This window comes from Protopterus annectens, chromosome 9.part0, assembly GCF_019279795.1.
Source record: "Protopterus annectens isolate FY-2018-M chromosome 9.part0, PAN1.0, whole genome shotgun sequence".
Classification (NCBI taxonomy): domain Eukaryota; kingdom Metazoa; phylum Chordata; order Ceratodontiformes; family Protopteridae; genus Protopterus; species Protopterus annectens.
In genome coordinates, this window is record NC_056743.1 from 498,304,114 (window position 1) to 498,320,654 (window position 16,541).

Consider the following 16,541-nt stretch of genomic DNA (forward strand, 5'->3'; position numbering starts at 1 on the left):
TGAGAAGAGTGAGTTGGGTATGAGAAGTAGGGGATGTTTAAGGAGGGAGAGTGCAGTGGCAGAACCAGTGACTTTTAAAGTGCTCTTTGGTGGCTGTCTTAAATTGTTTAGGATGTGTAAGGGTCCTGATAACTAGTGGGAGCCTATTCCAAGCAATAGTGGGGTTGATAGCTGTACTTGTTGCATCCAGCTTTAGACTTGGGTTTGTAGATTTGTAGTAGGTCTTGGTTAGAGTTTCAGAGATGTCTGGAGGGAGAATAATGGGAGATGAGAGGCGATAGTGCTGGGCAGTAGGAAGGCTGGTATAGGATAAAATGGATGATCTGGAGCTGAGATAGAAGAAGCTGGTGTAGGGTAATTTAAGCCAGTTTAGATGTTTTAGAGAGAGACAGTGATGGGATTTGTAGGTTTGTTGGGCAGCAAGTCTAGCAACCTTGTTGTAGGTAGAATCGAGTTTGGTCAGGAGTGCTGAGTTAAGATTTGTGAGAATTTGAGAAGTTTACATTAGAATGGGTAGAAAGTAGGTAAGATGTATATAGATATATATATATATAGATATAGATATAGATAGATATAGATATAGATAGATATAGATATAGATAGATATATATAGATATAGATAGATATAGATATATATATATAGAGATAGATATAGATATATATATATAGAGATAGATATAGATATATATATATAGAGATAGATATAGATATATATATATATAGAGATAGATATAGATATAGATATATATAGAGATAGATATAGATATATATATAGAGATAGATATAGATATATATATAGAGATAGATATAGATATATATATATATATATATAATATATATATAGATATATATATAGAGATAGATATAGATATATATATATATATATATATATATATATATAGATATATATATATATATAGATATATATATATAGATATATATATATAGATATATATATATATACATATTTATATATATATATATATATATATATATAGATATATATATAGATATATATATATATATATATATATATATAGATATATATATAGATATATATATAGATATAGATATATATATATATATATAGATATATATATATATATATATAGATATATATATATATATATATATATATATATATATATATATATATATCCCAATTATGTCCTCTCAGGGTTCAGTTTCCCTCTCCATTGGCATGAAAGCTCTGAAGGGCTTCGAGCTCAAACCTGTGATTTTTAAGCTTCTCAGTTCAAGCAGCCTAACTGTTTGAGCATGTGGAAGGTGCCCCAAAGCTTTGGAAGCTGGACGTCTCTTATAATCTTGGCAGGATATAACCCCATGTAGCCAAGGCTACTGCAGCAGTGATTATTCAAACATCAACTGTTACAGTAACATTTACTTGCACAACTGTACTTTTCTTATTTATTTTATTTATTTATTTTACATTTGTTGACCGGGCTAGTCCAGCTGGATCAATGTCCATTTTCAGTGGAGGCCCGGGGAGAAAAGCTCCAATGGTGAAAGCAAGATAATAAAAATAAAAATAAACAATTAGCTCTAAAGCAATGAGCAAAAATACGAAGATTTTAGTACAGGTAATACAAATCTAAAAAGAAAACAAATAAAACCAACTATAAAGTAGTAAGAGATTAACTACTTTCAATACAGAATATGGAAGTATGGAAGTATTACGTAGTTTGGTATGCAATACATAATTATAAAAGACGATTAAAATATTTTTTTTTTTTTTTTTTTTTTTTTTTTTACATATATGAGAACAGTAGTATCTAGAAAGACATTAAGTCATTTGTAGTCAGAGAGAATATTATAGTGGTGAAGAAAGAATTATGATAGAAGAAAGATGAAAGCAGGTTAGTCAGGGTTGGTACAAGAGCAAAGCCAGAATTTGTTGAGATGTAATAGAAGTTGTTTCTTAAAGAGTGGAAGAGTGGCTAGAGAGGAGATGTGTGAGGGAAGGTTATTCCATATTTTGCCAACTGAGTTGGAGAAAAGGCAGTTACCTGCAGAATTTGTAATTTTAGGAGTGTTAACTCGTAGTTTCTCAGAAGAACATAGTTGTTTCAGGTTATTATCGGGAGTCAAGAGGTTGCTAAGAGCTGGTGTTTTTGATGGTTGATATAGAATTTTGTGTGCTATTAAGAGTTGTTGATAGATAAGCTTGTTAGGAAGTTCCAGCCAGTGTAATTGTTTTAAGTTTAGACAGTGGTGAGTTCTAGACTGAGATGCGGTGGCAAATCGAGCAATATTATGGTAAGATGTAGTGAGTTTCCTGAGGTTACTTTTAGAGATTAGTGTAAATAGAGGAAGCATATAGAAGGGTAGAGATAAGATGTGATTGGGCTAAGGTGGTCCGAGCTTCAGGTGTAAGGAAGGGTTTGATTCTGTACAGCGGTACAATCTTTTTATTAACTGCTTTTATTGTGTTATTGATGTGATAATCATAGTTAAGATTATTGTCAACAGTAACACCAAGCAGTTTTGTTGTAGAGTCGGGAGAAATTTGGGAATTATCATTTGCAATAATAGTGAAGTTTAATTGAGTAGATTTGTGGGTATGTGAAAATAGTAATAGTTTTGTTTTCTTGGGGTTAAGGAGTAGACATCTTTTTGAGAACCACTGTTCTACGGTTGAAAAGGCTGTTTGTGTAAGAGACTGGAGTTCTATTTGAGAAGAAGCAGTACAAATTATTGTGGAATCATCTGCATATTGTATACAGGTAGTGTTTTGGATAGATGATTGGAGATCGTTAATAAAGATAGAAAATAGAAGTGGGCCTAGTATAGACCCTTGAGGTACTCCTAAAGAGATAGGAAGTAGAGCAGATAGTGAATTTTTCCAAAGTACTGCTTGCTGACGGTTTTCAAGATAGGATGAAAACCAGGTTAAGGAAGAGTAATCCAAGGCAAGAGATTTAAGTATGTGCAAAAGAAGTGTATGATTTACCATATCAAAGGCTTTTGATAGGTCCAGGAAAAGAGAAGTTAGTTTGTTGTTGTTACGTTTACAGTTGATAGTGTTGGTAAAAGAGTAATGCAGTGGTGGTACTATGTGAAGGTCTGAATCCATGTTGAGTGTTAGCTAGTAGGTTGTTATGGAGGAGATGGTTAAGTAGTTGTTTGTGTATACATTTTTCCATGATTTTAGCTAGAGGAGATAATAGTGCTATTGGGCGAAAGTTAGAGAGGTCAGTAGATTTACCTCCTTTGTGTAAGAGTATGATGTGTGATATCTTCCAGATTGCAGGGAAAGTACTTTTATGGATCTATTTATTAGGATAGAGACGGGGTAAGCAATGGCTTTTGCTGCTACTTGCAGGAATTCAGCAGGAAGCTTATCTGCTGAAGGGGTAGTAGGTTTAAGTTTTTGTATAAGAGATTGTATATAGGAGGTAGATATAGGTTGTAGGTGAAGGGGAGGAAGAGTGTTATTGAAGGTACTTGAGAGTAGTTGAGGTACTTGAGAGTAGTTGAGAAGTGTCAGGAGATAGGTGGTTAGCTAGACTTTGTATGGAATTAGTGAAGAAAGTATTAAAGTTATTGGCTGTTAAAGTGGGATTGTCAGGGTCAGAATCCTGAGGGTTGGGTGTAGCTATTTGGCCTGGGGTTAGTAGATTATTAATACTGGACCAGAACTTTTTTGGTTCTTTTCTGGTGGTTTGCTGAAGTTGAAAGTAATAGTTCTTTTTATCTGAAAGGATGGCTTTTTTGGTACTGTTTCTGAGCTCTCTAAAGGTTTGATGATCAGTTGGGTTTTTAGAGGAACACCATTTATTCCAAGATTTATTTCTGAGGATGATTTTATGCTTAGTATTAGTGGTTAGCCAGGGTGCTGTTTTAGTTTTAGTTCTAATGGTGCGACTTGGGGCATGTTGATTTAGGATTGAAAGGAATGTTGAATTGAAGTGTTCAGCTGCCTTGTTAAGTGTGAGATGTTTTAGAGGGGTCCGATTACATTGTGAAAGTTCTGTTTGAAACTGATCGGGGTTAAATTGTTTTTTAGAGTGTAGTGTTCTTATCTACCTTGCTTTCCAGAAAAGTGTTGTTTTGTATGTTAATTGTCCTAATCTGCCTGCCCTAACGCATCATCGTCTCTAGACTGACTTCAGTAGCACATCCCTAACACTTCAGCTGCTCTAGACTAACTGCAGTAACACATCCTGTTCTTTAACCTAGCTGTTTAAGTCTTACGAATCTCATCAGTCTTCACTTGCTTTGCATTAATTCAAAGGACTGACATCTTGTTGCACAACTCCACTTGTCACTTTTATCATTTTGATCCTAAACTAACACTTTTTTTGTGCATGAGTGCTTTTGATTTGCTGTACCATTGTTTTCGTTTTCTTTGCGAGTTAATTCTGAGGTCCTCTATTTATCATTAATGTACTTTCAAAAGCGTATGCAGGTATTACAAATGTAAACATTTATAGTTTTCTGTCACCAGTGAACGCATCTGTCGAAGTCTACAACTTCTCTACAGAAGTATGAAGTTCCCTTTACTAGTCTGATAGTGTTGTGAGGGTGGTGGGTGTTTACTGTAAAGTGTTTTTTTCCTGTATTGTAATGAGCTGTAAAAGTAAAACTGACCTTTAGACTTTCTTACTCTTTACAGATTGGACGTGTCTTCAGAGGATGAAACCAAAGCCAAGCTTTCTTCACCTGTACTTGATTCTCCTTTCCTTTCTACCTCCTTTTCTATTGATCCTTTCATTAATGCTCCACCAATAGGAAGGGAGTCTGATGCTGTTAAGGAACATCATTTTGCTAGTCTCCATTCTTCTTTTGCTCCTCCTGTTTCCATTTCTAGATCCTCTTCTGTCAGAAGCCAACAATCATTAAATGACGATACTCAAAATGGTGAACATTCGGACATTGTACCCACAACAGTACCTTTGTACAACGTCACCAGTGGAAGCCATTCATTAGCTGAAAATTCTTTTACGTCTGCTGAAAAAGAATCAACATTTTCACTGCTTGAGAAAAACAAGGGCCTGACAGAGAAGCAGTTTGGAGAACGAGACCAAGTGGTTTCCCCATTTAGTACAAGGACTAGTGAGAAGACCTCTACAAAATCTTTACTTGATGAACTGAAAAGAAGGAAGTCTAAGTTGGATAATGATGAAAGATATTCATATGATGAAGAGTTTATGATAGACAAGCCAGTATACAAGGATACTTTTTCCACACCAGATTATTTCTATTCTCAGGAAAGTAGTAAGGAACATAATCCTTCTGCAGCTTCAGACAAGCCTATAGTTTCCAAAAATCACAGTAATAATATGAACCATGAAGAATGTGCTTCTTACTCAATACCCAAGGCAGTACTGAAAATTGAAGAGTCTAAGGATGTTACAAGTTCAAATTTTGTTTTAGATGCTGTATCTACAAAAGACAGTTTAAATCCCTATCAGCCACCAAAACCTGCTCCAAGAGTACTTTCTTGTATTCCTAAGGAAGCTGACATTGTAGATGATCCGGAGTCCATTCCTAGATTAGCCACTCCTACTCCAGCACCAAGACGCATTTCAAAACTGGATAAAGATATGCCTGCTGAAGAACAGTCTTCCTTTGTTTCATCCACTCACGCTTATGGCCAGTCTGAGAGCAGCATTCCTTCTGGACGAATGTATGACAGTAATGCTGGAGTATCGTATGAAAGTAATGCATCCTTTCTTGAGACATCAAAGGATGTAGTGAAACCGGTAACCCCTAGTGCAAGACATGACAGTAGTGGCACGATGGATGTAGCCGTTGTTAAAAAGGATAGCCAGAGAAAAGATGTCTCACATACTGCAGCAAGTTTTGTTGATAAACAAATGCATGATAATCCATTTGAAGATGACATAAGTGGAATTTTAAACACTGAAGTGAATGCAAACAGTTTGTCAAATTCATCAAATGTTACTGTAACGAAAGAGGCTGCATCAACTGGAAATGATTTTAGCACACATCTCCATAATGAGGAAGAAGGTGATTTAATGCAAAATGCTGAAACTTTTTTGCCAAACAGCAGAGCTCATAATCACACTTTAAGCTTGGGTGGACTTCCAGTTATTCTAGAACATGCTGAGCTGACATCTGAAGATGAAGGACTTGAAACAAGGGTAGAAACTGATGAGCATGTTTTTACAGCAAATAACTCCCAAAGTGAAGTGTCCAAAGACAATACAAATTCACACACACTGTTTGTTAATAAGGAGATATCGCCACATTCTCTGGGGGACCAGATATATCCTTCTAATAGACTAGAAGAAAGCAGTAAAAAATACTGTAGTGCCACAAATTCTGTAAAAAGACAGAACTTGGAGTATGTGGATGAAGAATTAGAAGCTACCAAAGGTGAAACTGTTCCAAGAACTATATATACTGATGCTACCAAAAGCATTTCAGAAGCCCGCAAAAATAAGTTTAACCTTGAGAACAGTGAATTATTTGACAAAGGCAGAATGTCCCCTGAAGGCTCTGAAACTGCATCTTTCTCTGATGCTTTATCCAACCCCTCTGTGCTTACTGCCTCTCCTCTCTTTCCCCACTCTGATTTGCTTATGAACGACAAAAAGGAGTCTTCAAAAACAGCAGCAGAAGAGAATTATGGGGAACCTGAGAAACCTGGCAAGAAGAAGCTTCTTCGGGCATGGGTTTCACCCTCTGAGACACAGCCAATTCAGATTCAGAGTGGTGGAACAGACTCTGCCAAACGCAGGTGAGATGTCCATTTAATTATTCTGGGTAACTGAAATCAAAAATATGAAGTATGTCTTGTGAATTACCACATTAAAAGAAACTGGAGATATTCTAATCAGTTATGTAATTAATTTTTGGTCCTTGATCCCAGAGTTGTCTTAAGTACTGATGGAGACTGTGCTGTGGGTTTTAAGTGTTCCTACTGAGAGTGACTGTGTATGATAGGTGTGGTGTGTAAAGTACTTTGTCATAGATGTGCTTGTTTGGTCTGTTTGTTAACATTGTCAGTTTGGTAAAACTAAGCTGGCATTTTCTGTTTTAAGAATTTGGGCAACTCTAAGCCATTTAATCTCAAACCTTGCTGGTCTTTTCTTAAATGCTTTCCTGCTGTATACTTTAAGGTGATAAAGCTCCTTAGAGTGAAATAGAATTCCTTTATCTAGAAGTTTTTTTTTTTTTTTTTAGTAAGTATCTGCTTGTGGCTATGTTGCTCACATCACCATCTCTGATGTAGGAGCTGTTCAGTCAAGTGTTCTTTTCTTTGCCATTTCTTTCCATTTCTTCTGACTTTCCATTCTTCCAACTACCAACCTTTGCCTTTTCTCTCTTTATTCTTTTTTATAAGATGTTTAATGGCATTAACTGTGCAAAAGAATAAGTTCAGCAGGTGTTTGTAACATATTGAACATGCAGTATAGAAATAAAAACTGTTCAGTTACTTTGCTTTTAAACAGTCTCTGTTTATCTCTCTCTCTGTGTCTCAAGCATTTATAACAGAGGTAGTAACTGTTTGAACACTTCCATTATAACATCTAACTTTTCTTAAAATTATTTACATTATTTTAAATAAATAGTGACCTTTTATGTTTTAACTTATTTTCAGTATCCCAAACTTACCCATCAACAAATATTTAACAGCACTTGTTAAAAAGTAAACTTATTTGTTATAATAGCAAATATAAAAACAAAACATTCAGGTAATCATTTCAGTTTCATAGTTCACCCCTGTAGGGATCCCTTCAGCAAATTGACTTGCAGAATTAATAAATGACTTTAACCAGTTCCTAGGGAATATTTTCCTTTGTTTAAAAATAAACCATGTGAATGAGTTTGATTGCTATTAGCCAGCAGTGTACAGTGTTTAACTTGTTTTGGGGTTCTAACAGCCTTAAAGCTAAACTGGTGTTTAGTTGACCATATTGTGGCTTCTGTGATCTTTCCCTGTCTGTCCTATGCTTTGTGCAGTCCCACACCATATGGTTCAAATAATCACCAGCAAATTGTTGTACTTGCCCACTTTCACTTGTACAGTCTAACAGGAGAATGTTACTGTTGACAGATTTAGTTTTAGAAATATTAACTCAGAACTACTTGTTATATTAAGCATCTTATTCCAATTGTACTCCAATTCTGTATTGTAACACAATACTCCATCTAGCCCAATTGCTCTGGTTGTTTGGTAATTACTTTCTTTGGTGGTGGTGGTGTAAAAATTGTATAATTTTAAATCTCCAGTAAAGTTTGTGGCAGTAGCCTTGTAACACTGCCACCAAAATTTCTCAGTCCCAAATGTCAAAGTTGAATATAAATTTGATATCATTTGTATTCATACATCAGCAATGGGGTCTCTAAGCCGACCTTGCATCTGGCTCAGCTGGATTTCTTCCAGACTCTTGGATCTAACTTGCAAGCTCTTCCCTTTACCCATAATGCCTCACATTTGTGTATTACCTCAGATTTCGTTTGCAGCTCTTATGGTTCAGATGCAGATTGTGCTCTCTTGAACTCTGGGCTTAGATACTTGTATTTGTGAGTAGAAGTAGAGTTGTTTTTCTTACTGAACCTTTTTTCTATCTGTTATAGTACTCTGCTCTCTATTGCTATCCTCTTCATCGCTTGGTTTTTCTGTGTGATTATAAACTTTTCTCTTCCTACCCGCTACTGTCTGGTATTTTTCTATACCATTGTTGTTATTTCTTTATCCTTCATCTATCTTTAGGGTAATTCTCTAGTACTATTGCTGGTATTATTCTAAGCTTTCCTTTTCTCAGTTTGTTACCCAAAAAAAAAAAAAACAACCTTTAAATTTCCTTGAGATTTAAAAAAAGTGCACTTCTTGTGGTTATAAGTTTTCTTACTCTGATGCCCACATAGAGAGCATCTGCTGCTTAGGAGCAGCTCACCTTGAAACCCCCTGTCAAATTTGTGCAGTTTTCATGTCTTTGGCTCTAAGTGACCATGAAAACAAATTAGTTTTAAAGGGTTTACTGCCTGCTTCCACTTCTTTCTCAGGGGTTAAACCCCTACCAAGAAATCCAGATTGACTACAGAGCCCAGGGAGCATAGGAAAGTCTGCCCTGTCTGGTCTCTTAAACCTGCTCTCTGATCGGAGCCTCCTGCTAAACTACCTAAACATTTGGATACAACTTCTTTGGAACAAACATCTGGGACATTAGTCAACTCGGCACTGAAGTCCCCGCTTCTTTCTCAACTTTTTCAAAGTTCAGATTCAGATGGGGTTGTTTACTGGCTGTAGCTCTCATTGGATCCTTGAGCCTACAACCTGTATCCCATTCTATTGTCTCTACTTCTCTGATCCGTCCAGCAGTTTCTGAGTTCTTGGATCAAAGAGCACCAAGAGTGTCCCTTACTTGTTCAGCGCCATTCCCCTTAGAGCCAGAGAGGTCTTGGAGCTGAAGCATCGGCACCTAGTCCAAGGGGATGTCTTCGACCCAGAGGTTTTTGGAGCTGCCGCTTCCTCTTGGAACCTCAGCATTAGACAGTTCAGGTCTGACTCCTCCCTCACAGCAGCAGCCCGGGCAGAGTTTGAGCTTGGCATCACTTGGAGTTTCAGCTGTGATAAGGAAGCATTTGCTTTTCCCGGTTGTTCTGCTTTCAAGTTCATGGAGAGGGCTTTCTCTCAACTGAGAATACATTATACTCTTTCTTTGGATCCTACTTCCTGATCTGACTTCTGCTATCCTGTAAGGATAAGCCAGCATGTTTAAACCTTTCAGGCAGCTCCTGCACAAGAACTTCCCCTATCTTCCAGTACCTCTCTAGGTCATCCTACTAAGGAGGTCCCCAGAAGATATTGTGGAAAAGGTGGCACATTGATTCCCCTCAAGAATCTTTAACCGAAGACACCGACTTTGATGAAGAGGAGGGGTCGACAAGACGTCTCATTTGGAGACATTCTAGAGAAAATTAGCCAGAAAGCTGGATGGTCTTCCAAACGTACTTCCCAGGAGAAGTCTGTCTTCCTAGAAGTCTTTGGGTTCAACCCTTCTACTTCTTGGGTTACCCCTCTGGCGGACGACCTTCTAGATAGTGTGTCTTCCCGAGCATGGAAGGAGCTGTATACCATACAATCAACTGCACATCGCCCAGACAAGTATCTCACTCCACTCAATGACTGACTTCATTGGAGTAAGGGAGTTCAACTGGATGCCATGGTTTTGGTGGCAGCCAGTAAGAAGCAGCTAGGTGAACAAAGCTCTTCTGTTCATCCCCCTAATAGAGTCCAGGGAGATGGACAGATTTTGAAAGCATATTTACACCTTTGCGAACTTTGTTTTACTGTCGCTCTGCTACCTGGCACATTTTACCAGATTGTAGAGAGACCTGATAAAGGAACGCTCTCAATCTATTCCAGAGTCCATGTTGGTGGAGGAACTTAAATATTTTTCTTTGCATCTGACCAACCATCAATCGGTTTCCAGTGCGTCCATGAAGTTAAATGGTCATGCATCAGAAGGTTCCTCATGGGCAGCGTGTTCAGGCACAGCTATCTGGAGAAATGCCTGGATGCATTTGTGTAACTTTGTGGAGTCTTAAGTCTTGTATCCATAAACCTTTTGATGGATCTTCTTTGTTTGGCCCACAGTAAAAGAAACACTCTTCCATAGTGAGTACATTTTGGAAGACCTGGTTGGCTGTGGGAATCTGTTTTTCTACCCCAAGGAGATCCTTCTTGAGGAATCAGCGCACAGGTACAAAGATGTGATGTTAAGTTGTCAATCTCGCCTTCATTCTTGCTTGATGGGTTCGGAGCCGATCCTCGGCTCCGACTCGGCACTTGCTAAGCTCAAGAGTCACTTTTACCAGCTCGAGGCAGCCCCATATCCCATGATGCAAGGCGGTAAGTACCCAGATCTCGTTTGCCGCTTCGCTGATGAGGTCCTCCTTTTACCAGCTCCTGGTAAGTGATTTACACACTATTTCTTTGCCCCTTTTTTCAGTTTAAAATCATTTTTAAAGTTAAAATTTAATAGTTTTAGACTAGTTTTAGTCCTTTCCTGACGAAATTTCCCTCTCTACTAAAACTTTTTAGTCAGGCCTTCTCCCATCCCATCCAGTGTGTTTGTGAGACAATACTTTTTCCCTTTTGGGATTGTAAAATTTTCTTGGACAAGTGTTGTGTGTGCGTGTTTTACAACATGTCTAAGGAAAGGGTCTCAGGCTTTAAGAAGTGTGACTCGTGCTGTCAGAAAATGTCTCTGACAGACGGTCACACTTCTTGCCTTTACTGCCTGGGACCTCTCCACCTGCAGGACTCCTGTGCGATTTGTCATTCTTTTAGCCAGAGAGTCCTGCAGGAAAGGAGAAATAAGCTTATTTTGAGGGGCCTTCTTAAGCCGGAGGGCTCCTCCGGCTAAGTCGGCTCCATCTAAGACTTCTAAGTCTTCCAAGGCCCAGGCTTCTGTGTCCAAGCCTGCGGCCTCGGCTCCGACTCTTTCAGAGTCGAGATCGGCTCCGGCTGGAGCCGATTCTGGTTTGCGTAAACCTTCGGCACCGATGGCTATCGGTGCCGATTCTGGTTCGACCACTTCGGTGTCGGCTCCGATCACCATGTGGCTCAGGCTTCGGTGTCGGCGCCGATCGGCTCCGACACCCTTACGTTTATGGCTGTATCGGCTCCGGCCGGAGCCGATGCATCGAAACCTTCTGTCGGTACCGAGACGTTGTCGGCTCCGACAGCTTCCAAGGTTTCTTCGGCTCCGATGGTTCCTTCGAGGAAGAGGTCTAGGTCCCCTTCCTTGGAGCCGATACTCTCGGCTCCGGCTTCTCCTCTCCTCTCGGAACGGAGCCATCGGAGCCGATCATCCAGGCTTTCTGACCATGATTTAGAGAGAGTGGTCAGTAGATTATTAAAATCACAGGCACTGGCCCAAATGCTACATAGTCCGTCTCAACAGACTACTATTAGTCCACACCCCATTGCAGTTCCTCCTTCGACTCTACCACAGAGTTTGGAGTTGGAGTCTTCGGGAATGGTTTCTGCTACGGCTGAAGGACAGATACCCCCTTCTGCTCCTTCAGCCTCTACTCTTATCTCCTCTTGAGACCTTCCTTAGAGGGATTCGGTGGTCGGGCTTCCCTGGTCTCCTCCGAGGGGGTGAGTGGCATCGGACCCTTGTCCGACCCACTCTTCCCCTTGGAGCCTCGGCCTTGGTTAGCTCTGCTCCGACATCTGCCTCGGAGCCTTCCCTTTCGGTGGGTCCTGGAGTTCCTGGTTCTTGAACGGGTTCTCTCTGACCTCCTGGGAGGAGCCTTGAGGTGATGAAGAGTGTGCTAGCCACTGGACTCAGCCAGCAGTCTGTTCCCTTAGCTCCTCCCTCTATGGTGCCTGTTGACATCTCTGCCACTTCTCTTGCTCCCGGACCCAGAGATCCTCCGCCTCAGGTTTCCCCACTGGGAAGAACCCCCTCTTCCGAGGATTCTCCTGATCTGTCAGGAGATCCTCCGCGAAAGAGGACCTGTAAGAGGAAACACGTAGACTCCCCCGAGTCTATCACTTCAGATACTGACTTAGATGAGTCAGAGGGATCCCCAAGATCCCCCTCTAAGGATGTCTCCTTTTCAGACATCCTAGAACTCCTTAGACAGAGGGGAAACTGGCCCACCAATAATCCCTCTGAGGATGAGTCAGTATACCTGGAGGCGTTTGGATCTCGGCCCTCCACCTCCTGGGTGTCTCCGCCTTTTGACCCCCTTATGCAGGTTATTGCTCTAAAGGCGTGGGCTGCTCCTGACTCTGTAGAGCCAGTCCCTAGGAGGCCTTCTAAATTTATTACTGCTCCGTCGGACAAGCAATTCCTCACAAAAAGTGTCCCTGCTGATGCCATGGTGGTGGCGGCTGCCACTAAGAAGGAACTTGCAGATCCTTCCGTACCTGTCCATCCTCCTAATAAGGACTCTAGGACCATGGATAGATATGGTAAGCGGATGTTCTCTTCAGCGACCTTTGCTATGCGTTCGCTGAACTATCTATGTCACTTCACCAGACTCCAGAGGGATATCCTTAAGGAGCTAGGTGAAGTAGTACAGGAGCCTACAGCTGCAGGGGCTCAAGAAAAAATTGCTTCGCAGCTAGGAACCCTTAATTCTATTGCTAACTCCTCCATGCGACTGATATCATATGCTGCTGATGGGCGAGTAGGGCGCAGGTACAGGTGTGGCTCTTAGGCGCCAAGCCTGGATGCGGCTCTGTAATTGCAGATCCCTTTAAGGCGTCCTTCACAAACTCTCCCTTTGATGGGTCAGCTTTGTTTGGCCCTCAAGTGAAGGAAACGTTGACCAGGTGTGAGCAGGACGGCAAGACTCTTTCTGCCGTGGGGTCCGTTTTCCACCCTTCTAGACCTTACCCCAAAGGGCAGAAGGGTGGCAAAATGTGGTTCCGCAAATCCCAAGGAGTCACGCCGGATTCACGTGGTCAGTTTACCCCTAGAGGCAGAGGGGGTAACAATAACAGACGCCGCTCTAGAGGCAGAGGGGGTCCACAAAACCAGGGAAGCAGAGAGCCCCTCTCTGACAAGCCCTTTCAGCATCCCTGAGGTGTTGCCCTGCTGTCCATCCTTGGAGGCAGTCGGGGGAAGACTATCGCTGTACCCAGAAGCCTGGCGTTCCCTCACTCAAGACAGATGGGTACAGTCGATCATATCCGAAGGTTACAGAATTCCTTTCGAGGAAAGTCCTTTCTATCACTCAAATTCCCTTCCAGATGTACCACCCGGTCTATGGGAAATTGCAGAGTTAGAAGTCTTAAAACTTCTGCAAAAAAGAGCCATTCAGCCAGTTACAACAGATCATTCAGAGCCCGGAATATACTCAAGGTTCTTTTTGGTCCCCAAAAAGACGGGAGACTGGAGACCAATATTGGATCTCCGCAGACTCAACAAGTCTGTGAGGAAGACAAGATTCCGAATGGTCACTCTTCAGTCAATTCTGCCCTTCTTACAGAAGGACAACTGGATGTGCTCAATAGATCTTCAGGATGCGTACTATCACATAAAAATTCACAGACGCTCCAGGAGATTCCTCCGCTTTCGGCTGGGGTCCATTCATTTCCAGTTCAGAGCCCTGCCCTTTGGTCTCACTACAGCCCCCAGAGTGTTCACCAAATGTATGGCAGTGGTCACGGCTCACCTGAGACGTCAAGGATTCCAGGTGTTTCTGTATCTCGACGACTGGCTCCTGTCAGCCACCACCAGGCATCAGCTTGTTCAAGCCAAGGATTGCACAATAAATCTTTGTTCTCAATTGGGCATCTCGATCAACTCCGAAAAATCATCCTTATTGCCCTGCCAGTCTATTACTTTCATAGGCGCAAACTTAAACACTGTTCGGATGTCAGCTACCCTTACAGATCAAAGAATCTCAGACATTCAAAGTCATGTCAGGATCATTCTAGCCAACAAGAAGGTACAGGCCAGAATGGTTCTAAAGGTGTTAGGCCTCATGGCTGCGGCCATTACCCTTCTTCCCCTGGCTCGCTTCTATATGCGCCTTCTTCAATGGATGTTGTTCACTCAGTGGTCTTACCAACAACTTCCAATGCGTCACCAAATACTGGTGACACAGATTTGCAAGAATCATCTTGCTTGGTGGATCGCTTCTCCCCAGATTCACCAAGGCAGACTCTTTGTACCCCCATCTCCGGTAGCCACTGTCACTACGGATGCCTCCCTGATCGGGTGGTGGGGTCACTATCAAGGCAGGATGGTTCATGGGACGTGGCAACCTTTCGAATACCACCTGCACATAAATGTCCTAGAGATGAGAGCAGTGCTTTTAACGTTGCATGCCCTCAACGACTTTCTTCCCGTAGGGACAATTGCAGTCCACACAGACAACATGTCTGTAGTTTTGGTATATCAACAAACAGGGCGGAACCAAGTCCTACCCCTTGTGTCGAGAAGCGCTCAGACTTTGGCAATGGGCGATCTCCTCTCATCGGTTTCTGGTAGCAACGCACATCCCTGGGAATACCAACATTTTAGCGGACAGATTGAGCAGAGCTATTCTCATGCCTCACGAGTGGTCTCTCAAGCAATCTATAGTGGAAGAGATTTTTCTGGAATGGGGTCGCCCATGTTGCGATCTTTTTGCTACTCCCCAAAACAGCAAATGCCCAGACTTCTTCTCTCTCTTCCCACTGCCAGGCCATCCCCCCAGAGACGCTCTGACCCAGGATTGGCCCCAGGGACTTCTTTATGCCTTTCCTCCTTTCCTCTGATCCCTCAAGTTATCCAGAAAGCAACCGTTTTGAGAGCCAAATTGATTCTCATTGCTCCTTATTGGCCTCGACAAATTTGGTTTCCGTTCCTCCGTCGTCACCTTTTGGTGCAGCCGTGGCATCTGGACCCAGTGCCAGATCTTCTGATTCACCAATCCGGTCAGCTGCACCGGTCTATCCCCTCTCTCAACCTCACAGCATGGTTGCTCCACTTCCTTCCTTAGCCAGGCTTCCTATGATCTCTAACCCTGTTAGAGACATCCTAGTAGCTTCATTAAAATCCTCTACCAGGAGGATTTATACAAGCAAATGGAAACGTTTCTCTTATTGGGCTAAAGCCAAGAATATTGATCCCTTCACTGCTCCAGTTCAAGCAGTTTTGGATTTCTTAGCGGAGATTTTTCACGCGGGCTCCTCTTCTTCCACAGTTAAGTTCAGTTGGCTGCTATCTCGAACTTTCATGTCGGGTTCGCAGATCACAACATCATGTCCCACAGGCTTTGTAGAGCCTTCTTGAAAGGAATTTTCCTCCTGAAGCCTCCAGTCAGGAGTCCTCCTCCTCAATGGGACCTAAATTTAGTGCCGACATCCTTGATTCTTCCCCCCTTCGAGCCAGCTGTTTCTTGTTCCCTGAAATTTCTTTCATGGAAAACTTTGTTCCTGGTAGCTATTACATCGGCTAGGAGGGTGTCTGAACTTCATGCTCTATCTGTTCGCCCCCCCTATTTGGTCTTCCACAAAGACAGAGTATCATTGAGAACTAATCCGACCTTTTTGCCTAAGGTCGCCTCAAAGACTAATTTGAATCAAGCCATTGATCTCCCTGTATTTTTTCCAAACTATTCAAACAGATCGGAACAAAAACTACATTATCTTGATGTCCACCGCCAACTCAGATATTATTTGGACAGAACAAAACAATTCAGGAAATCTGATCAACTCTTTGTTTCCTATGCTGATAACAAGAAAGGCCTTCCTGTCTCAAAAGTGACCTTATCTAGATGGCTTTCTTCTGTCATCTCTGAAATTTATCGGCTCAGGGGAAAACAGCTGTGCTCAAAACCTAAAGCACATTCAACCAGAAGCTTAGCTACTTCTACAGCCTTTCAAGCTAGACTTCCTTTAGACACTATTTGTGCAGCGGCCACTTGGGCCACTCCTCATACATTTGTTTCCCATTACAAATTGGATTTGGCCTCCAGGGACAGAGCCAGTTTTGGCTCTACCGTCCTCAAGAGTCTGTTCCATTGAGCCACCCAGGATAGAGGTGCTAGGGACGCGGTCCCATCAAGCAAGAATGAAGGCAAGATTGACA

At 41.6% G+C, this 16,541-nt stretch overlaps 1 protein-coding gene across 1 annotated transcript in view; it reads left to right on the top strand.

Moving 5' to 3' along the window:
- Positions 1-16,541, top strand: part of RAB11FIP1 (RAB11 family interacting protein 1) — a 334,061-nt gene that overhangs the window by 181,416 nt on the left and 136,104 nt on the right. The window contains exon 4 of the mRNA XM_044083048.1: positions 4,637-6,727. Coding sequence (XP_043938983.1) covers positions 4,637-6,727 — 2,091 coding nt within the window. The remainder of the gene's footprint in view (positions 1-4,636; positions 6,728-16,541) is intronic.